This window comes from Eutrigla gurnardus (assembly GCF_963514095.1).
Source record: "Eutrigla gurnardus genome assembly, chromosome: 18".
Lineage (NCBI taxonomy): Eukaryota > Metazoa > Chordata > Actinopteri > Perciformes > Triglidae > Eutrigla > Eutrigla gurnardus.
In genome coordinates this window covers 14,758,714-14,780,940 of record NC_139929.1, presented here as the reverse complement: position 1 = coordinate 14,780,940, position 22,227 = coordinate 14,758,714, and the positions used below count along the sequence as shown (strand labels likewise).

The 22,227-nt window shown below is 40.6% G+C and overlaps 1 protein-coding gene across 2 annotated transcripts in view; it reads left to right on the top strand.

Annotated features, from left to right (window-relative positions):
* The window catches only part of wwp1 (WW domain containing E3 ubiquitin protein ligase 1), a 32,456-nt gene that overhangs the window by 5,585 nt on the left and 4,644 nt on the right, over positions 1 to 22,227 (top strand). For both annotated transcript variants that reach the window (XM_084033741.1, XM_084033742.1), the window contains exons 3-19: positions 659 to 750; positions 962 to 1,100; positions 2,735 to 2,859; positions 3,280 to 3,432; positions 3,586 to 3,658; positions 13,602 to 13,783; positions 14,460 to 14,880; positions 15,215 to 15,310; positions 15,639 to 15,813; positions 17,558 to 17,612; positions 17,998 to 18,082; positions 19,876 to 20,004; positions 20,435 to 20,507; positions 20,624 to 20,695; positions 20,803 to 20,891; positions 21,110 to 21,269; positions 21,694 to 21,827. In XM_084033741.1, the coding sequence (XP_083889867.1) occupies positions 681 to 750; positions 962 to 1,100; positions 2,735 to 2,859; positions 3,280 to 3,432; positions 3,586 to 3,658; positions 13,602 to 13,783; positions 14,460 to 14,880; positions 15,215 to 15,310; positions 15,639 to 15,813; positions 17,558 to 17,612; positions 17,998 to 18,082; positions 19,876 to 20,004; positions 20,435 to 20,507; positions 20,624 to 20,695; positions 20,803 to 20,891; positions 21,110 to 21,269; positions 21,694 to 21,827 (2,231 nt within the window). In that variant the 5' untranslated portion in view covers positions 659 to 680. The remainder of the gene's footprint in view (positions 1 to 658; positions 751 to 961; positions 1,101 to 2,734; positions 2,860 to 3,279; positions 3,433 to 3,585; positions 3,659 to 13,601; positions 13,784 to 14,459; positions 14,881 to 15,214; positions 15,311 to 15,638; positions 15,814 to 17,557; positions 17,613 to 17,997; positions 18,083 to 19,875; positions 20,005 to 20,434; positions 20,508 to 20,623; positions 20,696 to 20,802; positions 20,892 to 21,109; positions 21,270 to 21,693; positions 21,828 to 22,227) is intronic.

Sequence of the window (22,227 nt, the reverse complement as noted above, 5' to 3'; positions counted from 1 at the left end):
GGTTGCATTATAATAGGTAAATAAAAAGTACTATTATATTTCATGCTGGTTAGGGCTGCAGCTATCCATTATTTTAGTAATCTTTTATTCCATCGAATAATCAAATAACAATTATTTAACATTATTATTGTTAAAACTAAACCAATTTAGTGAATTTAAGTGCCATATTACATTCTGGTTGTCTGGCTGTTCCCAGGCTCTAGACTCACTTTTTTGCTGCTACAAAAAAACCTTCAAAAGTACTAATTGTTATATTTTAACTTGTTATTATCATCTGTAGTGGTTGGTGTAATTGTAGCGTTGTGCTTAAAAACACACAATCCACCTTCTAAGGAAGTTAATGATTATATTGCTTTCATTAAAAAAAATGTTCTTGGCATTAGTAGTTTTAATTATGTGTTATATGAGCTGTTTAGAGCTAGTGAGCTTAGTTTTCAAGTTTCTCAAGGTTTCAATTGCTCCTATAGGTAGATATTAAAAGCTGATAGGAAATTGACCACAAACCTCAGTAAAATGTTCCCAATATGCAGAAGAATCTTCTACGTCTCCTTAGCTGTGTTTATTTTTTTTAACCCTGCAAGGTTCAACTGTTCCTTTTACGAGGTTTATGTTCTGTGCCTAATGTTTGCTTTATTTGTCTCTGTGTTTGGTTTTGAAGGTTTCCCATTGTGGTGTATGACATGGCCACGGCCTCCTCTAGAGCCGAGTCTAGCCATAACCACAGAGGAACGTCACAGCTCCATGCCATTGGTGAGTCAAGCACAGTAGGCTATAATGTACAGTATGGGAATGACAGGGTGTCCTCAAGGTCTAGACCCCGTCTCTCCTGCAGAGAGCTCACATTGAAGGATTGTATGCCTGAATATCAGGATAATAGTGTCAACATTATGCTAAAAAAGGTAATGTATATTAAAGTGAAAAATCACTAGTCTCAGCACTTCCTTCATGTATGCTCCACCAGTTTCCTGTGCCAAAATCAAGAGGAAGAAGAGCCTGTTTGGGACTGCCATTTATGTGGAGGTGACAGCGGAGGGGGAGTCGCGCCGCACAGTGAAGTCTCACAGCTCCTCCAGTCCTAAATGGGATGAGAGGCTCACTCTGTAAGATGCAACAATTTTCTCCTCTGTGTGTCTGACAATCTGTGTCTATATGTGTGTCATGGCATGTGTTATATTCACAAGTTTAGGGTTCTCCCATCGATCCAGCCGAAAGGGGGGGGGGAATGTTGAGCGTTCACGATGATGTAATTCCTGCCTGTCAATTGTTTTTATGGAAGATAGATGGATGTTGGTTTTTGACCGTTTCACGATGGTTAAGTTCTAAAGAACAAATAAAAACAACCATGCCTCCTCACTAATGACGCTCTGTGTGGCTGACTGTGCCAGTCCTGTGAGCGTTGTGACCTTCGGTACACTGAGGGGCGTGACAAATCGGTAGTTTTTGACCTGGGAATGAGAACAGGCTTATTGGCTGGGGGTTATAGCCCCCATGTGGGGTCCAAATGTTCTTTGCTGAGTCCCAGAAGAGTCCTGAACACAACAAAACAAAGAAGAAAAAGGAAAACACAGGCAGGGTTTCTGCAAATACAGACATACAGATACATACACCTTAGTGGGTCATAAGATGATTGAGTGGGATTTAAACAATTGTTGCATATAGTACGTTTAAGCGCAAAAAAATTGAATTTCTCCCATTTGCCTGGGATATTGAAATCCTCCAGGACACATGGATCAGCACACACATACATAAACAAAGATTAGAGAAGCAAAATCACTTGTTGACTAATCCAGAGAAATGGCTTCAAATGGACCCTGTGATCAGTGATTGGATCGGCTGAATCGGAGAACCCCTGACACAAGTTCATGTTCACAGTGTGCTTCGTAAATGAGTGTCGCTGCACAACACATGAATGCCCAGCCATTTTATTATTTAGAATATAAAATTACTTGATGATTTTGGAGTCTAGACATCTGTCTTCTCATGCTCCCCCGTAATGGGATGTTTCGAGAGAATGCCTATGTTGGTCGCCCGTGCTTGTTGTGAGAGGCAGATGAAGCAGTTCTGACCTCCTTTTTAGGTCTTTTAGTATGCAGGCTTTGGTGCAGGAATGTGTGGTCTATGTGTCTGACAGTGTACCTTATGCAACAAACATAATGTTGGGGATTCATCTCATAATCATTAGAACAACAGAAATGAGGGAAAAACTACTGTATGACAACACACAGGCCTGTTTGTATCATTAGAGACTTCTACAGATCTGGCTTTGGAATAGCCCGGCTAAATGCCAGAGACATGTCATTGCAAATGCTAATTGTCTTGATTGGGTCATTATTGCGAACAAGACAGAGTGGTGCTGTCTGTGTGATCCTGTGTTTGCTCCATGGATGTTTAGCAAGCTGTTGCGAGTCCTAAAGGTGCCGTCTAGGCTACAATCCTTGATATTTCTTTTTAGGCTGATGTGCTCAACCGTGAAAACAATGACTGCGCTGTGTCGTGTTCATTTTTTGCAGGCATAGAAAACACAAGAAGGAGCATTTTGTGAGCTGAGTACATCAGTAAAATATGCACACAGGCGCTAACTTCATGTCAGTGTTACAAATAATTGTAACACGATGAACCAAACTTGAGCAGTGCTATTTTTTTATACTGTTAATTGTCCTTTTTCTGATGCTGCAAATTTGTGTCTAATGTTTTATGTGTTGTGTGTGTGTTTTATGTGTTTCTGACATATTAGGAATGTAACACCGCACACACAAGTGGATTTCAAAGTATGGAGTCACCACACCCTGAAGGCAGATGCTCTGCTTGGCAAAGCCACGTTGGATCTAATTCAAGCCTTGGAGCAGCATGACAGAAAATGTATGATTAACCTGCATCATACATACAGAACCATATTATAATAATGGTGTTGGGGTGGGGCTGTTCATAATTGAACAAATACAGTTGTGGCACATGTACTAAGGTACCGGGCAACAGCAGACTCTTAAAGTGCTATTTATTTAGACTTGCCAATCATCACTATCATGTATTCTAAACGGAAATCTTTTTGCTAAATACAACCCTTATTATCTCTGATCGTGTCTTGATTCGTCAAAGGGATTATTCAAATATGTCTCAATCACAAAGATAACCGGCTAGTTGTTGAGGTTTCCTGATATCGTATCAATGAGTTCTTTTTCTAACGTGAACATTGTAATTCAAGCATGTCAGTGAAATTTGTTTCATTCTTATTAATGATGCAATACCTCCTCCCATACCACCTCTGCTTGGGCTCTACAGTGGAGAATGTGAAGCAGGTGCTGAAACTGAGCGTGGAGCAGAAAGGAGCTGTGGTTCCCACAGGAGAGCTGACTGTCTACCTAGATGGCTTGACTGTCACGGGCCAGGAGGAACTGGCTCCGCTTACCAACGGCAATGCAGCAAATGGCACCAGTGAGCTCAGTATTTCTATGTTAGGGCCGGGTGATCGTGGGGTTGCCAGTTTTAATTATTATGTGTACTGGTGAATTCTTCTTTGAATTAATTGAGCAAATACACATTCACACAATATCTGTAGGATAACTGTTTTTCTTCAATCCCTTCTAGAAGTCCAACAGAACGGTGATGCCATCCATGAAAATGGAGACTCATCCTCTTCCTCTTCAAGGGCTGCTAACAGGTAAATTAACTCTAATTAATTAAGGAGCCAACATGTTGGGTCATTCTATGTTGCTCCACATTAATACACTAGCAAGACTCTGTCTACTTCACTTGTCCTAATATGGTTGTTGGCCTGGTTAGAATAACTCCTTGAAACCAAGGAATGCTAACAGGCTGCAGTGAGTTATGTGCTAGCATGGTTTCCCCACAATGTGCCCTTTAGGAACGCATGCAGGCATATTTTACACTACTGAAAATACTTACTCTGTCATGTTACAAGAGCTCATACCTCAGCGGTCTGTGTCTTCTCTGTCTGTCTTGCTGTTTTCTCAACTCTGGCTATCCCCTTCTCCTGCTCTAATTGCTGCTGCTGCCCCTCTGGTGCCAGTCTTTATTATTTGTCAAAAAGTGAGGCTAACTAGGTAGGAAAGCCACAAAAGAAGTATGTCCGCTCATCGCAAGGGGGATCTGCCTGGCTCCTCTCTGCATCACAGTTTTAAACTTGGTAGTGTTTCCCTTCCCTGGGAGTAAATGTTTGAGTACTCAGCCAGATGGGAAAGGTAGCCAGCTGAGGGCTACTTATGGTGGAGAGGCAACATTTTTCAATGTCATTGTTACCTAAATAATAAAGTCTGTTTATGAAAGCGAGACAATTAAAATGACATGAACACACATTTTTGTTTCAACATGAAGCAGTAGATTGGCTCTAGTTAAAAACAGGGACGGCCTTTTTGGAGATACATGTATTGTCCCTTGCATTTGTTTTGTAATGTTATGTATATTCGGTTTGAACTTTGGCCTTGAACCTTCTTTCTATTTTTTCATAAATGAAACCTTTTTATTTGTTGAGCCTTACTCAATTTGCTGTGTCTGTCATATCGCTTTCCCTTCCTTCTTTCTCGACATTTCAGTTAGTTTGTCTTGCTACTTTTTCTCACACTGTCAAGTAGGGAGACATTTCCTGTGGAGTTGAAGGCGCCGCCAGGTCTCACAACCTGTCAAAATATTTAATACTGTTGGCCTCCATGCTGGCTACAGGAGTTCAATGTTGTATTTGTGTGTGTGTGTGTGTGTGTGTGTGTGTGTGTGTGTGTGTGTGTGTGTGTGTGTGTGTGTGTGTGTGTGTGTGTGTGTGTGTGTGTGTGTGTGTGTGTGTGTGTGTGTGTGTGTGTGTGTGTGTGTGTGTGTGTGTGTGTGTGTGTGTGTGTGTGTGATGATTGGCTGGGGTGCGGATCATGCCCTGCTTGAAATTAAGAAGAGAATAGAATGCCTTTATTGTCACTGTACACATGTACAATGAGATTAAAAGAAAGCCAACTCCAATAGCAGTGCAAATCAGTAAAGGCAAGAATGTTTATGTCACATGCACGCTATGCCCAGGAAAAAAGACTTTATCCACGTGTGCCTCAGCAGATCTCTCTGTGCTCCTATTGGTCAAAGTGATGTTTCTGGCTCTCGACTGCTATAAAAACAAAGCGACCAGGTGCCAGTTAATTAGCACGAACATGCAAAGACGAAATTTTGATTTCAGAGGTGGGGGGACAAAAGTATTTTTAATAAAACTCTAACTCTTTCAGTTCACTGTGTTTTCTAGTAGTTCTTCTAGTTTTCTATTGCTACTTTTAAGTCTACTGTTCCCTTTTTTGGTTTGACTGGTTGTAAATCATGTAGCAAAACATTATCACCCAATTCTAATCCAATAGTAATAATAACAACAATAATAATCATATATTTTATTGATCAGATTATTGAGAGCTTTGTAAATGATGAGGAGGATCTTGAAGTGGATATGCTGCTTTATTGGGAGCCAGTGAAGGTGTTGCAGGATGGGTGTAACGCATTTCTTTGAGTAACTTAGACTTTGACTTATAAACAAGTCTCTTATGTACACAAACGTCGCTTCTTCTTCTGCTGTGCCCAGCCGGGCTCTGTGGCATGGCGGCCACCAGGCGCTCGCTGACGGGCCCTCCCTCCGGGCCTGGCTCCAGACGGGGGCCCTGGGCTTCCTCCGGGCCGGGTCACTCCTCTTCTTCCTAGATTATTATGGGGTCTTTTGAACCATTCTTAGTCTGGCCCCTCACCTGAGAGCAATTTGCCATGGGAAACCCTACCAGGAGCACAAAGCTCCAGATAAAACAGCACTCAGGGTCATAGGGACACGCAAACCTCTCCACCGCGTTAAGGTGATGGTTCTCGGAAAGGTTTTTTTTTTTAGTTGTGGGAAACCGGAGCACCCGGAGGAAAACCCACATGGGAGGGGATAATAGGGGAGAGGGGAGGGGATGAGGAGATTTTTAATTTGGGGCCAAATTGTTTTTTTTTCTAGTGGGGGGAAACCGGAGCTCCCGGAGGAAAACCCACATGGGAGGGGATAATAGGGGAGGGGGGAGGGGATGAGGAGATTTTTAATTTGGGGCCAAATTGTTTTTTTTCTAGTGGGGGGAAACCGGAGCTCCCGGGGGAAACCCACACGACACAGTACAATTCACTGTGCCGCCCTTTTTTTTATAATAATATATACCGGTAGCTGTATTTGTTTTTTTTTTTTGTTTTTTTTTACAGCATATATTATTTTCCAATTATAAATTTAGGGCCAAATTGGGACACAGCACCAGTTCAACGCCTTTTGCGCAGACCGATAAAGTGTCTGAACCTCTTGAAGAGAGATTTCTTCTTCTTGGGGAGCTGCACCTCCTCTGGCAGCTCCACAGAAGGAAGACTATGCTCGAGGCTTTCGACCTGGAGCTCACTCACCAGCTGGTCGGGTGAGATCTGGTGCAGCTCCTCAGCTCCCTGAAGAGCACCACCATTCACAACCTCGATGTCTTCTGATGCCTTCTCCAGCTCCTGGTCAAGGGTCCTCTGCTGGAGTTCTACCTTTAGCTGAACTAATTCAGCTCGGAGGTCCTTGTTGTCCTCCTCGGCAGTCTGGAGGTCATTTGAGAGCTGCTGGTTGGTTGAGACCTGTTTTATCAGGGCCTCCTTCGCCAGCTCCTGGTCCAGGGTCTTTTGAGCTACTACAGCTCGGAGGTCCTTGTTGTCCTCCGTGGCGGTCTGGAGTTGATTTACCAACTGCTGGTTGGCGGAGGCTTGTTTTGTCAGGGCCTCTTTAGCGATGTCCTGGCGCAGAGTACTCTGTTCGAGCTCTCCTTGGAGTTGAACTAATTCAGCTCTGACGCCTTGGGGGACCTTCACCTTAGCCTGGAGCCTGGTTGAGGCCTGTACTTTCACTTTCTCCAATTCCTTATCCTTTTCAAAGTTCTCCTGCCTGAGGGTCTGGATCGCCTTCTCCATCTGTTCCATCTTTTGCTGAAGGATGACATAAGACACCTTGAGGTCCTCATGTTCCCTCCGAAGATCTTTCTTTTTCTTGATCTTGACGGTGCTATGGACTGCAGAGGCGATCTCTACTTTGTTCAGGGTCTCTGGCTCAATTCCTCTCTTGAGCCTCTCCAGTTCGCCACGGACGGCCTTCTCCCGGTTAATGTGCAATTCCTTCAGGGTCTTTTGCCGTTCAAGTTCCTCAGTGAGCCCCATCCTAATGCCGTACTCATCAGCGTTGATTTGCGTCAGCTCACACAGCTTTGAGTGCAGCAGGTTGAGGGCAATGGGGGTCAGTGTGGCACAAGGCCTGTCGCTGTTTCCCTGCTGCATCTTGGCTGCAGGGGTGATGGTTTACAAGATGGTAAAATGTAAACTGGACGTAGTTGAAATTTCGTTCCTCTCACAAAGTTGTAAAAAGTTCAAAAATTCACTCAATTCACTCTCAATCACTATCTCTCAAAAGGTCTCTCTGTCTCCAAACTCCAAAAACTCCACGCTGAGTTCTGGTCGCTGCTTGTATTTATACACTCCAGTGTCACGTGATGTCACCAGTCATCAAAGACATCAAAGACATTAAGACATCAAAGCACATTGTACATTCCAAAATTGAAAAAAAAGAAAAGAACTTTCAGGTTGCCATGGTAACCACTGCTCTTAAAAATGTTTACATTGGTTTTTCATTGCCTTCAGCATCCCAAAAGTTTGCCATACTTTAACTTCCAAACGTGATTAAAAGTTTAAAACGTTCACAAGACTGTGGACTTTATTGGGTCAAACATTCATGTCGATGGTCCATACGGTTTTCCCGATATCGCAGTTTGAGTTTGGTGAAGTTTCAGATGTTATAATGGGTGTGAATGGCACAGAGTCTTCAGCTCGTCTATAATATCCAACTCGCTCCCGATGCCAAAATTGTATATATACAGTATATATTAAAAAAATGTGTGAAATATTAACATAAAACAAATACAATTCTGGTAATTACTAAATCTCCTTTGGGTTAGAGATATACAGATACTTGATTAACTGGCATACAGACAATCTTATTTCCCAGTGAAACAGGAAACACAGGCAGGACATAAGGTCGGGAGGAATTAGCTCACCACCTTCTCTCTCTCGTTGGTACTAGCTGATTTAAGTACGTGCAGTTAAAATTAGGGATGGGACGATACACTTAAACTCATGATAGGATGCACCTCGATATGCCAGGGTCACGAAACGATACGTCACGATACGATATCAAAAAACAAACTAACAAAACAAAATATTACTGCGTAATTACAACTTATTTATTTTTGTTTCAGTTGCACACAAGGAAACACACGGCCCAACAGTTCAAACACAAACAAGAACAATCCCTTAGTGCTCTAACCCTAGTTTAAGTTATCTCAGCCTCTCTTAAAGGCGCTATATGTAAGAATGTGGCCAAAAACGATACCACACTCAAATTCAAAACACTGTGGCGAGTCGTATCCGTCTCCCCCTCCACCCCCTCCCCTCCAGACTCAAGGTTGCCGGAGCTGATGGCGTATCCAAACGCGCCGAAGGCGGCCGGACAGCGGAGTAACAACGTTACTCATTTCGATCGTAGAAACAAACGTTAGCAGCACAGCTCGTAACAGGACAGTGCTAATGCTGCTAGCGCTGTGACCTGCACCGTTCCTCGGATGTAATTTATTTTTCATTTAGTTTTCCGCTGCTTAACCAGCAGATGGTGCTGCCAGCCTGCCACCATAGACTGTATAGCCTGCCGCACACATATACACACATATACACACACTAAATGATTTATATACTACACAAATCATGTGGCAGTGCCATCTAGTCTTCATTTCGCGATCCATTTTTTTTCGATGCGTATCGTCACGTTTTGTATCGCGATATTTTGCCAAACGATATTTCGTCCCATCCCTAGTTAAAATCACTTTTTTTCAATTTTTCATTTCAGCTCGACTTTAAAGGGCGGGTCCACGATTAGTATTACGATGTTTTTAAATCATTCATATGTTTTTAAATCAATCATTCAATCATCATAGCTTCCCACTGCTGTTCCCATATACTCATATACTAGAGTTCTCAATGGGTCGGTTCAGGTCTAAAATATAAGCAAGTGACTCGGGTCGGGTCGGACCTCGGGCTTAATTTTTTCTGCACAGTGGAATTTTTTTTTTTATTAATCATTGCTGCTGTTCACCGTTAAGAAAGCCCCCCCCCCCCCCCCCCCTCTTACACATATTACACATACATACATCAACATAAATGAAAAGAGAGCTCTCCATTTTTTTTGCTGGCCAGCCATTTATTTTTATTTTGAAAGGACAATTGAAAGACTCTTTTATAAAACACCTGATCGGTGATTCTTTTTATTTTATATGTTTATGGGGTAAATACTCCCTGAACTGAAGGACTATTAACTCAGACAGAGCATTCAAGTATTTTTTCCTTTTCTATTAAAGGGAATATTTTAACTTCATTTATTTTTATATAAAAAAGTGAATGTTCTCATAACTGTTCATTTAAATACCCCTGTCTTTTGAAATATTACCACTCACAGTGGGATTTGGGTATTTTGAGTTATTTCAAGGAAGTATGAGTAAATTGTGTTTCTGTAAGAGATAAAGAGGTGAGGTGTATTTCAGTCCCAGAAATATGTGAATAAATCCTGGGTTGGTAGTAAACTGCTATCAGGACTGAGTGATTCTACTGTTTGGTTACACTAGCACTGTAGGCGTGTTGCTTTTTACATTTAAAGCAGCTGTAATGGCAGCGCACCCGACTCCATCCATTCCTCCCGCGGTTGGTGAGCGAACATGGCAGAAACTACACCAAAAAAATGCAAATGTTGTGATGCAAAACGACGACGATCATAGCTTGTTCCAAAACAAAAGTAAATCTGGGATTGGCTTTCACCCACTGAGCCCCTAACTCTTGCAGGAGGCCTGCACTTCTGGTGGGGCCAACTTCTAATGTGGTGTTTACAAACTGCAACCAACACATTTCGCTCCTTCTGCCTTTGGACAACTTTCCCCATTGCAACCAGCGTGCTAGATACAAGCAGAGGGTGTGGCATACGACGGAGGAGTCACTCCATTTCAGCCAGCCGAGTTTGAAGAAGCGATCATGTGAAGGCAGAAAATCAAGTTAGAAAGAAAAAGGAAACTATGGATGGGTCGATCCAAACCCACCTGATGCACCTGCAGCACGCAGCGGTGGACTAAACCCGGCTGACCATGTCCTCTTAGAAAATATCATGCAGCATCACAAACACATACGAGCGTAGGAGATGACGTATGACGGTAAATGCGACTCACCTGGTGAAGTAAAACCGCGACCCAATCATCTCAACGGTGAATGCACGCTGGAAGAGAGTCACGTGGAGGCGCGAGAGGCCACAGGTGTTACACCAAATCCAGTCGTCAGATTATTATTGGCCTTTTCCGAACCAGCCGATACTGAACGTCCATGTCCATTTAGTGAGCGTGTGCGACTCCTCTGCTGCTCGTCACGGAAGACGCTCCGTTCAAATGTTGGGCCTTTTCCTAACGAAAGCCTCGCCGGCACGGAGTCACTCCGTTTGTAATCCCTTCATCACGTTTTTTTTTTCCTTTGTTGCTAAAAAAAAAAAAAAAAAAAAGTATACAAAATATCAAACAAAATTAGACAAAGACAATGCTAGGGGTAGCCTATATTATTATTATTATTATTATTATTATTATTATTATTATTATTATTATTATTATTATTATTATTTTGGAAACCATATGTTGAATGTTTTCAAAGCCATTTGTTTTTTTCTGCTGAATTTACTAATTTATAAACGTGAAATGTTGCCATTAGAATTACATTTAACATTTATTATAAAGTACTTATTTTCTTTTCTTTGACTTTTATAAAAACAAAATACCACATTCTCCCACAATAATGCAAAAGCTTGCGGTGATTCATCAGCAGCCACGGCAGAGCAGGTTGACTTCTGCTTCGACTACACAATATTTGTGTCAGAACGATGGTCACATGCTGGACCGAGTGTCTATAGTCATACAGTCTCGTCGTGACTCGGCCGAGAGACATGAGTGTTCACATTGGTCCCTGACCAATGACGGCTGGCCGTCTTTCAATGTGTGTGATGTCACCCCTACTCACCGGGTTGCTGAAGTAATGCTATTTCTCGCCAGCTTTTCTCTTTCTTCACACTGGCCTAGTCCCTGGAAGATGTTGCCATAGTAACATAAACTCCATATCACAATTCCTCCACACAGAACCTACATTATTTCTCTTTCCACTTCCAGTGTTTAAAGTTGTGGCGGCAGATAGGGTTGCAAAGGGGCGGAAAATTCCTGGTAAATTTCCGGAAAGTTTCCGGTAAATTTTCACAGGAATTTAAGCTTGGGAATAATATTCCATATTTGGAAACTTTCCATGGGAATTATGGGAATTAATGGGAATTTAGGGGAACTAACTGGGAATATTTTATATCCAAGCATAAATATGAACAGAAGTCATAAGAAAACATCCATACAAAATGTTTTCAACAGATATTTCAACAGATTTATTTGAAAGTAGAACAGAACAGAACACTGCAAGCTCTCGAAAATCTTTTAAACTGAGCGTTGTCGATCTAAAATAAAGACAGATTCAGCAACTGCATAGCTTATTTCTCGCCTAAAATGTTTTCAGAAACACATTTCGTTGAACTATTTTTGTAATATAAGAGGGAGGTGCGAGGCTGCGAGGGGAGAACGATACAAGCTCGGAGGAGCACAGAGGGGTGGGGTGTGTGTGTGGGGGGGAGGGGTGGAGGGGTGCATCAAAACTTACTTCACTTCGTTTAGTCCAGAAGCTCAAATGTGTGCCTTCAATAGTCTTTGCTCTTCAGGCTCAAAAGTGTGGTCCAGTCTTCTAGTGATCTTCTGTACATGTGATGGAGGCATGCACAGTGCCAGTAGAGGGTGTGGTCTCAATAGCCATGCACTAAGCAGTGTGCTCTGTGCATGTGGTTGAGGAATGGCATGGATATTCAAGTGTATTTGAATGGCATCTGTTTGTTTTAGTCAAGATTATGCTACAAAATAACTTTCCTCAAATAAATGTAAGTCCCCTTTGAAGAGCCAACCATCAATTTTAAAAATTCCCAGTTTATTCCTGTTTATTCCCATAAATTCCCATGGAAAGTTTCCACTTTTGAAAATTCCTGGAATTTTGCAACCCTAGCCTCAAGCAACTCCAATCCTATGAAGAACGTCTCATCATGCTGAGTATGCTTGAATGCAAAGTGTGAATATTATTTTATTTTCAATATTTAATATTGTTTCTTTAGGAAATATTTAAGAGTAGGATAGTGTTCTGTTTATTGTGCAGTAGGCCTAATGTTACAGAGATTTCCACTACTTAATGGCCAGATTTTCCTTTGTTTCTTTTTAACCAAGTTTACATTTGTTTACACTTAAATTTGCACTTGTATTTTATTTTCACTATTTATTTTTTATATATTTTATTTATATGCATATCAAATGGCAGGCTGCAATCTATTGAGTTCAAATAAATACCAAATGTTCTAAAATACTGTATATAGTGTTTTTATTCTTCAATCGGTTAATATAAACATCTTTGACGTTAAAGATGTTATAGAACATAATAGCGTTAAAGAACATAAAAAATAACATCAGTTACTTTGCTGAGTAACTAATTACTTTTACAATGTGCTAACTGAGTTACTAACTCAATTACTTTTTAGGAGAAGTAATTTGTAAGTAGAACTAATTACTTTTTGAAAGTAAGATGACCAACACTGCTTGCATGCATATGACCCTTTGGACTTCTCTTTCTTGTTGCTGGCATGATGGTCTCCTGTTTTTTGAATTTTTTTTATTGCTGCCTGCCAACCCACCTCTTTCTGAGACAAAGCCTGGACTTCATCTGGTCATATGGGCGATTTTGTATTGGTCTAAGTGTGGGCACGTCTGTTGCACCGTCTGAACTCTTCCGGCTCACAAAAGGGCCTCTTCAGCTGTGGCCCATTACATCACCACGCCATCCTTTTATGTCCTGTCCTTACCCCTACCAGACAATAGTCCCAATGTCACAAGTTGAGTCTTTTATCTGGCATCCACACACAAAGTGGAAACAGCACACACTTGGCTCACATTCACTAAGCTCTGTCAATCAAATTAATTACAAGCCTGGTTTGAGCCACTAAGAAAAGTACATAACTTGAGTTTCTTATTCTTAGAATAAACATTGTTCTTGTTTTAGTATACATATATACAGTACATTTACTTCTAAGTCTATCAGTCCTAGATGATGGTAGTGCTTCTGCCCTCAAATTCATTACCAGAGATCTCAATGACACTCAGCATTACATTCTGTATAACCTTAACTGTACAAAGTTGTTTGGTTATGTCGAGTAGAGACCTATGATAAACACTTGCAACACACTCACTGAGTAATGTACTCCTTCGTTTTGATTTCTTTCACACTTTATTTCTCTTCATCATTGGAAATGAGCAGAATCTCAATGATTTTCGAGGCTGAAATGAAGTTTTTAATTAATAAATCTAATCTATCTTATTGCTTTGTGTGTCCCCACATTCATATTTGATCAAATGATTTTTAAACTCCCTTTGTGTTTTCTCTTAAAGCACAGTTAATGGTACAGACTTGCGCCCAAGGTCAAGTTCCTGCTCAATCTCCAATGGTGTGGATGGTCAGGAGCCTTCTAGCTCCTGCAGCCCTGCCCTTGATCATGTTGTCAATGGAGATGCCATCCCCAACTCCACCCCAGTCCACCAGCCTTCAGATAGTGACACAGAGAGTCAAACAGGTGAGCTCGATCTTTAATTTGCACAATGTGTGAATTGCATTAACTTGATGGTTTAATAAATAATCCCTGGGTTTTCCAGATTTGTATTGTGCTTTTTTAACCGAGCGGGCAGGACACCAATAGCAGGTTGAGGAGAGAATTTACATTATTTACATCTAAATTGGAGGGCCACTATTCATTATTCATTATCAAAATAATTGGCATTATTTGGTGCCTTTCGCTGCCTCACTCCAGTGACAACAGGTGACTACAGAATTGTTACAGTTGCATTTTTGCAGCAAATAATCTGACCTCTATTTATCTGTAGTGTTTGATCCAAAATAAGGATGGTTTGGTGTCATTATGAAATTAAGAATATTTGTTTCCCATGTTCTGAACTTACTTGTAAGTAAAAAAGTAGTTTGAATATCAATTTACAACCGTTTGATTCCACTGTCAATGGATATGTTTACGTTCCCAGAGACACTTGCTAGTCAGCCAGTTGCTAAACGGTGATGTATGTGTACAATATTTATGTAGATTCCAAGACTACTAGACTAAAGGACACATCTTGTCCAATCAGCCATTTAAAATGCAATTATTTCCCTTGAGATCACTGACATCTAGTCATGGATGGATGAAGTGTTTGGTCCAAACATGTAAACCGCATCATTGTCTCTCTCTGACTTGTCTGCAGTTAACGGGGAGTCCTGTGACATTGCTCTTGGGCCATCGTCTGCTCCAACAGGTGATGCTCTGCCCCCTTCAGACGACCACGAGGACTGCAATCAAGATGCCGCCCTTCCAGACCCTGACACAGCACCAGAAAGCACATCTCAGACCCTGCCAACCTCCACACAGGCTTCAGCCTCCTCTTCAGCTGCTAAACCTATTGATAGCACTGCTGCTGCTTCCTCCACATATGCCTCCCCACCACAGGGTCCCCCTCCCATCACAACCTCCTCATCATCGTCCTCTTCCCCGCCAGAAACAGGAGAAGCTAATGCTTCAGGAGGTGGCGGTGGTAGCAGTAGTAGCAGTACAACTGCAACTGCAGATGGGGCCAAGCCCAGGCAGCAGGCCCCCAATGCTGGAGCCCCAGATCCTCTGCCGCCAGGGTAAAAAACCCAACCACTAGCATTTCTTTCTGTTCCCTTACTGTTTACCTTCACTCTTTTCAAAGCCGTTATTCCATTTAGAGGAAATTACTCTACTTTAGAAATGTTGTCAAAAACCATAAACATAAATGTTAAAATATTTATTTTAATGAAATATGTGTAAGGTGATACTCCAGCCTAAATAATTTGAATACCAATCACTTAAAACGCACACTCTCTTATTTCACAATAATAATGTAACAAAATCTGTTGAACATCTGTGTCTGTCCTCTTGCAAACCTTATGTAGCAGCATTTTGTTTGCATTCACAAAATTGTCAATTGTTGTCTTTCAGCTGGGAACAGAGAAAAGATCCGCATGGGAGAACTTACTATGTAGACCACAACACCAGAACTACGACCTGGGAAAGACCACAGCCACTACCACCAGGGTGAGTGTGTCTCTCCTGCTCAGACATAGAATATCTTACTTTACTAGGTTCATAGGTCAAGACATACAGTATTTAAACGACTCATACTACATAATGAAGCGTTCTCATACGTTAATATAACCAACCAACCAAGGCTTTTGTTGTAATTTTTCTATCATATTTATGTCAAATGTTATTGCCTAGTCAGTTTCAGATATGAATAACAAAAGACACCTTTATTTAAATCTCATTCCGAGATTATGCGAAGTGTACTTTGTTCCACACTGGTTTGTTCATGTGCTTACCTTTACTTGATGTCTATCGTACCGTACCTCCTTCACTCTGCCAGTTGGGAGCGTAGAGTGGATGACCGGGGCAGGATCTACTATGTGGACCACAACACCCGCACTACCACATGGCAGCGTCCCACTATGGAATCAGTCCGCAATTTTGAGCAGTGGCAGAGCCAGCGCAGCCAGCTGCAGGGAGCTATGCACCAGTTTAACCAGCGCTACCTCTACTCTGTAAGTCAACTCACCTTCATCCTTCCGACACCCTTTTCTTTTTTTCATCTTACACCAAAAGAACCCAATATTACTGAGTCACCTGACTCTGGGCTTTTATTAGCTTGTCACATTTTTAAATGTGCATTTAACTCAAACCATTTCCCAGTACGACAGAGAGCAGAGAAACATATGGGGTTCTGACTGAAACCACTTTTAAAGATCTTTGAAGATAATGTTGTTGCTGGCATTTTCCCATCGCCATATATTATTGAATAGCCATTTCAAAGAGATAAAGGTTGGATAAATTACAACTTTGATTCATGCATGTGAAATATTAAATAGATGAGACCAAATAAATGCATTAAGGCAGAGTTATGTCATTCTTTTCATTTCCTCAGCAGTAAAAAAAAAAAAAAAAAAACTATGCTAGCCTTTCATTTTGGATTATAAAAAATGTAAGTAGCTACAATTCAAAACAATACAATACAAAGAATAATACGAAGAAATAAATTCTGCGAATGTATTTGACGACCCTAATAAATCTCATGTAACCCACCTGAGGTCCCATCCCAGTCTTTAGGAATGACTGATCTAGAGCTCTGAAATGGACAAACCACAAATATTCAATATAATTACTGCTTCGTTTCAAAGCATATCTTCAGGTTTTTTACTTTTTAATATTTTTGATTCAAACTTCAGGTATTAGTTTTGTATTGATTTCTGACTATTATGCTGTGCAGACGTTTCCTATTCCTACTTAAAACTGCATTTCGATCGTGCATTTTAAGGGAACTACAACTTTGCAACTTCCACAACAGCGAAAGCAAAAAAGGCTCTTATTCTTATACCTTACTCAAGCAAGTTTCAAGTAATTGCAAGTTGATATTCATACCTTAATTCAATTCAATTCAATTTTATTTATAGTGTCAAATCACAACAGAAGTCATCTCAGGACACTTAAAAAAATTGAGCAGGACTAGAATACGCTCAAAATTTCAAGAGTCAACACAATTTCAAATTCCCAACATCACCCAGGGGCAAGCGTTACAGCGACAGTGGTGAGAAAAAACTGCCTTAATGAAATGAAATAAAACCAGTGACTGCATTGAAGGTGGTAAAAAAAATCCCAAACACTAAAGCATACTATTATTACAAAGTATTGTAAAGTAAATCAAAGAAAAATGAAAGGCATTGTTTGATGTCAATCTTTTCATCATGATGGGCTTAGAAAGTCCAGTTTCTGATGGTCGTTACAAATGATGTAACATGAAACTTACGTCCTTTCAATCCTTCATCTAATGAATGTTATGTCTTTCTCTGGCTGCATTTATTCTGCACCTCCACTCACTCAATACAAAGCTCAACTCATTTAACCTAAAGGTGAGAACTTTACGGTGCCAGAATTTAAAATATGCGCTTTTCAACCTCTGCCCTAATCTGATTATCTTGGTGAGGGTCCTTCTCCTTAGTCCTTGGCTCCGCAGTGATGTCATCTTCACTGATAATGATTAGCTTACAACACAATTCAATAGACCGACAGCTGGGAAGATTGGAACAGTAACCAACCACAGATGCCTTCTTGCAAGCAACATAGCAAAACTTGCTAATTTTTCCCATTTCCATGATGGTTATCATGGAGTCTTTTTTTCCCTCTTGAACATTATTTATGCATATACATTGGAATACATAGGATTTTTTCTTTCTTTCTTCCTTTCTTTTGTGTTTTTAAATGGATGTTTACGTGTGCATCCCTCGTTTTCAGGCATCCATGATGTCTGCTGAGAATGATCCTCTCGGCCCGTTACCTCCTGGATGGGGTGAGTTCACGTTCTTTCTTCTAAACAATAAACATATTTTCACTCGGTGTCAGTATGTCCTGTTCTTTAAATTGGAAAAGATCTACATCAGCACTTCTTCCACATGAGAAATTACAGAAATATATCAATTATACATTGTATGTAATTTGATGTTAAAATCAGTGTTGATACGAAAGAACAAATACTGATTAAGTTGTATCAAGACTATTCTGAATAGATCCAAATTGTTTTATTGCCTCTACTATTTTGGCTCTCCTCTAACAAAGATCATAGATGGCAGCTTGTCGAATAATTCAGCTCTTATAATCTGACATGTGTTGCCACATTGTGGGGCCACTCTGTCTATTAAACTAAAGATTCTTGTCTGCGTTTTTATCAACTTCAGAGAGGCGTGTGGACTCCAATGACCGAGTGTACTTTGTCAACCACAACACCAAGACAACGCAGTGGGAAGACCCCCGAACCCAAGGGTGAGCTAAGGATCCTTTAAAGATAAGAATAGTTTTATTGTGAAAGATCATTTACAAGTTAATGGGCTTTTCCTCTGTCCTGCATCACATCGATATCGCAGTTTCTCTGACGTTTACCTTTTCATTTTACTGCCATTGTTTGCAGTCACTCACACATTTATTTCTTATTTGTTAGTGTGGACCAGTTCTACAATATTCATAACAATACCATCATAGTGGGGCTCCTTTGGAAAGGGCACAAATTGTATTCTGTATGTTCTGTGTTTTGGCTGAAATCTCAGTCTGCTCTCTATAAAAGTATCGTAGTATTTGATCAATAAGACAAAAATCATTGATCCATAAAATCTCAATCCTCCTCCTTTGGCAATATACAAGCCCTTGCACTGAGCTAATAAACATCAATGGAACTTTGCCACAACTCTGAAATTAATCTATAATTTAATTCTGTAGTGGAAAATATATTCCACAAAGGCAATTTTGAGGCAGCAACTGTGGTTTAGTGAGTCCACTGACTGTTCGCTGGAAGGGAGGAATCTTGTGCTACGCTATAAAACAACAGAAAAAAACAAGCAAGTTTAAACAAGATTAAAGGTTAAACATAAGAGTGAAAAGGTGAGTTTTAAGGGCTGCTTTGAAGGATGGAAGACTGTTGACATTGCAGATATGGCTGGGAAGGGCATTTCAGGGGGAAGGGATAAAGCCAAGATGAGTAATAATAGTTATTATATCAGAATGTAGAGACTACCTGGCGACACGCTATGATGGTACAGTAACATTTAATCTAAAAGAACAAGATATGCAACATACATGTTACTCATCTGGGCTCCAGATTGTCTGCACAATCCACAACCCCATCCCAATTTCTTTGATTTGTCAAAAGGTAAATCGGACACGAAAAGCATTCCAAATCACTATCAGGATATAAACCATGAACTTCACTGTGCAACAATTTGACCTTTGACCTTGATCAGTAGTCTGAGGGTCTGATCACACTGAGACACGTCGCTAAAGGCGCAGCCGCCTTAAAAACTGCTTTGGCAAACAGCGTGGTGTCTCTGTGTAGCAGGGCTGAGTACGCAAGCGGCTGATCAAATGTGATTAATAGAAAAATGTGGTCGCTCACTCTCTCGTACTGCAGGTGCACCACAACGTAGAAAAACAATCATTTAGTTTGTGATGCACCTGTGTGATCAGCAACTTGGAGTGCATTCTTGAAACAAATGTTCATAGTATTTTTCTAGTGCATACAGTGTCAACTTATTGTCATCAAAGCAAATTAGGATATCATTTTGAGAAGTCTTAACTGATGTTGCAATTCAGACCTTACATGTTTTACAGCCTGTGCAAGTTGGTCCATCGTGAAAAAACAAAAACAAATGTCTGATTGAAGGAGGAGGATGGACTTCATTACATCAACGTCTATTTACTTAACAACATTGTGCTGATGATGCTTGGTTACAAACTACTTATTGTACATTTCCAAACAATTTCAAACAAGCATCACATTGGATAATCACATCATTGGTAACCAAGTCATCCTATGTATCGCCTGCATTCCCTTGCCACTGATGTGTGCTTTACATTTTATGGAACCTTGTTGTTAAATTAAAGAAAATAAAACATGAAGTTCCAATATAATTTCCAACACATAATCAAAATTAAACAATAACCGTTGAACTTAACGGTTCAATTGTATCAGATAATTGAAATAAAGGTAGATTTGGATTGGAAAATCTGAATATATATATTAAACCCGGCTTTAATAATTATATTAATTGTCTGTGTGTGTCCAGGCTACAGAATGAAGATCCTCTACCTGAAGGTTGGGAGATCCGATACACAAGGGAAGGGGTTCGCTACTTTGTGGATCACAACACCCGAACGACCACTTTCAGCGACCCCCGCACCGGAAAGTCCTCTGTGTAAGAACACTTTTATTTATCTACATCTACAAGACATTACAGGTTACAGAAAAGGCCCTGCTAGATTCTGAGTTTTGCCAGTAGTCTGAAGGGACGCTTGTGCATAGTTTAAGCAAACACTCTACTCACACCAGATGGAATCATGTATTTTTTTTCCCTTCCAGTAAGTAAAGGAAGATTAAGAAAAACAGTTCCCGCTGTCATTTAATTTCAAGCATCCTGTTTCACAAAGGGATGTTCAGGGAATGTGATAAATTAAATGCGAAAGGCAATATTTGTAAATATGAACTTCATAGGACCATACAAGAATATTTTGCACATTTGTTTTTCGTTATATAGTGAGGATTCAACTGGTGACCTGTGTATAATCTGCTACATGGCATCAATCAACTTATACTTGACATATATAAAATGTTTTTGTTCTTCTCAGCAACAAAGGCCCTCAGATTGCTTATGAGCGCAGCTTTCGGTGGAAGCTTGCCCATTTCCGTTACTTGTGCCAGGTAAGTGTTGTCTGTCTCTTACACCCATCGCTCTATTTCTTGCTTTCAGTCACTTGTCTTGATTTTATTTATTTTCTTCCCCAAATGCATTCATGGTGTTTCCTGTCTTTGCTCAGTCCAATGCTCTCCCTAGCCATGTGAAAATCACCGTCTCCAGACAGACGTTGTTTGAAGATTCTTTCCAGCAAGTAAGAATCATTTATTGAATACATGCCAACTGTTCCTTTTGAAAACGTGTAAAATCGTACTCACTTTTATTGTGTTTTTGCTGATGTGTGTTTTCTCTGTTAATTAGATTATGGCCCTGAAGCCGTATGACTTGAGGAGGAGACTCTACGTTATCTTCAGAGGCGAGGAGGGTCTAGACTATGGTGGCTTAGCCCGGTAATAGAGTCAATAGAAATATTTCCATTTTTTGGTGCAAACAAGCTTCTTGTGAAATGATAGAAGTAATTAATCATGTGCAACTGCTTTCTTTTCTCTCATTTTCCATCTTTCCACCTTTTAACTAACCCTTTTCTACTCTAATTCATCCCCCCACATACACTCTCCCATCTTCGCCCTCTCTCCTTGCCTCTGTATCTCTTCTTCTCACTTTGCAGAGAGTGGTTCTTCTTGTTGTCCCATGAAGTGCTGAACCCCATGTACTGCCTGTTCGAGTATGCCGGCAAGAGCAACTACTGTCTGCAGATAAATCCGGCCTCTGCTATCAACCCGGACCACCTCTCCTACTTCTGCTTCATAGGCCGCTTCATTGCAATGGCAAGTTCACATGATTACCACACACACATGTGAGCAATCCTGATAACAGGAAACAAGTTGCTTACTTGAGTCAAACATATTTGGTGTAAACATGTCAAACATTAATTATTAAAAATATGGCAGCAACACAAAAAAAGGATCAAAACCTCAATGTACTCATTTTCTTGGTCATTGCGTATCATTACAACAACAGCATAAGCATTTTCTCTCCGTCCTTTGGACTTGAATTGAAGCCAACAGTGTTACAAAATGTGGTTAATCAGTGTTAATGACTAATCCGGGCAAATTATCGGTAGGGGAAGATATCAGACCAGCAGTAGATGCCACATAGAAGTGATGTACATCAGCTGAGAGATGTGAACTTGATGTCATGTGATGTGCACAGTTAAAAGATAAAAACTCTCTTATTTATCTTTTGCTACAGGCACTTTTCCACGGCAAGTTCATTGACACAGGCTTCTCTCTGCCTTTCTACAAACGCATGCTGAACAAGAAGCTAATACTCAAAGACCTGGAGTCCATCGACCCAGAGTTCTACAACTCACTTATATGGATCAGGTAATTTGTTCCGTCTGCCTTCAGAATGGATGGTTTTTAGAGAGCATGGTTCCCCTAGACTTTCTCGTTGTCGGTCATTTTGATGAACAAGGCTGTCACATATTTTTCTTACCTGTCATTTGAATTTTTTTAATGATACTCATTATTATTAGCCTATTGGATTGGACCGAGCGACTAGGGCTGTATCGTTGTGTTTTTTTTATATTCAAAACCTCATTTGATAGAACTATCGTATTGCAATTTCTGAAATGGGTGCAGTGGTGAGTGTAAGACAGGAGATGCTGCAGTGTAATCCTTTGGGGCAAGCTGGCACCTTCATTGACATTCACTAAAAGTGTTTGAATGCGTGTCTGAGATCTTTTTTGAGCAGTTCCCTTGATTATGCTGTGGCAGCAACACA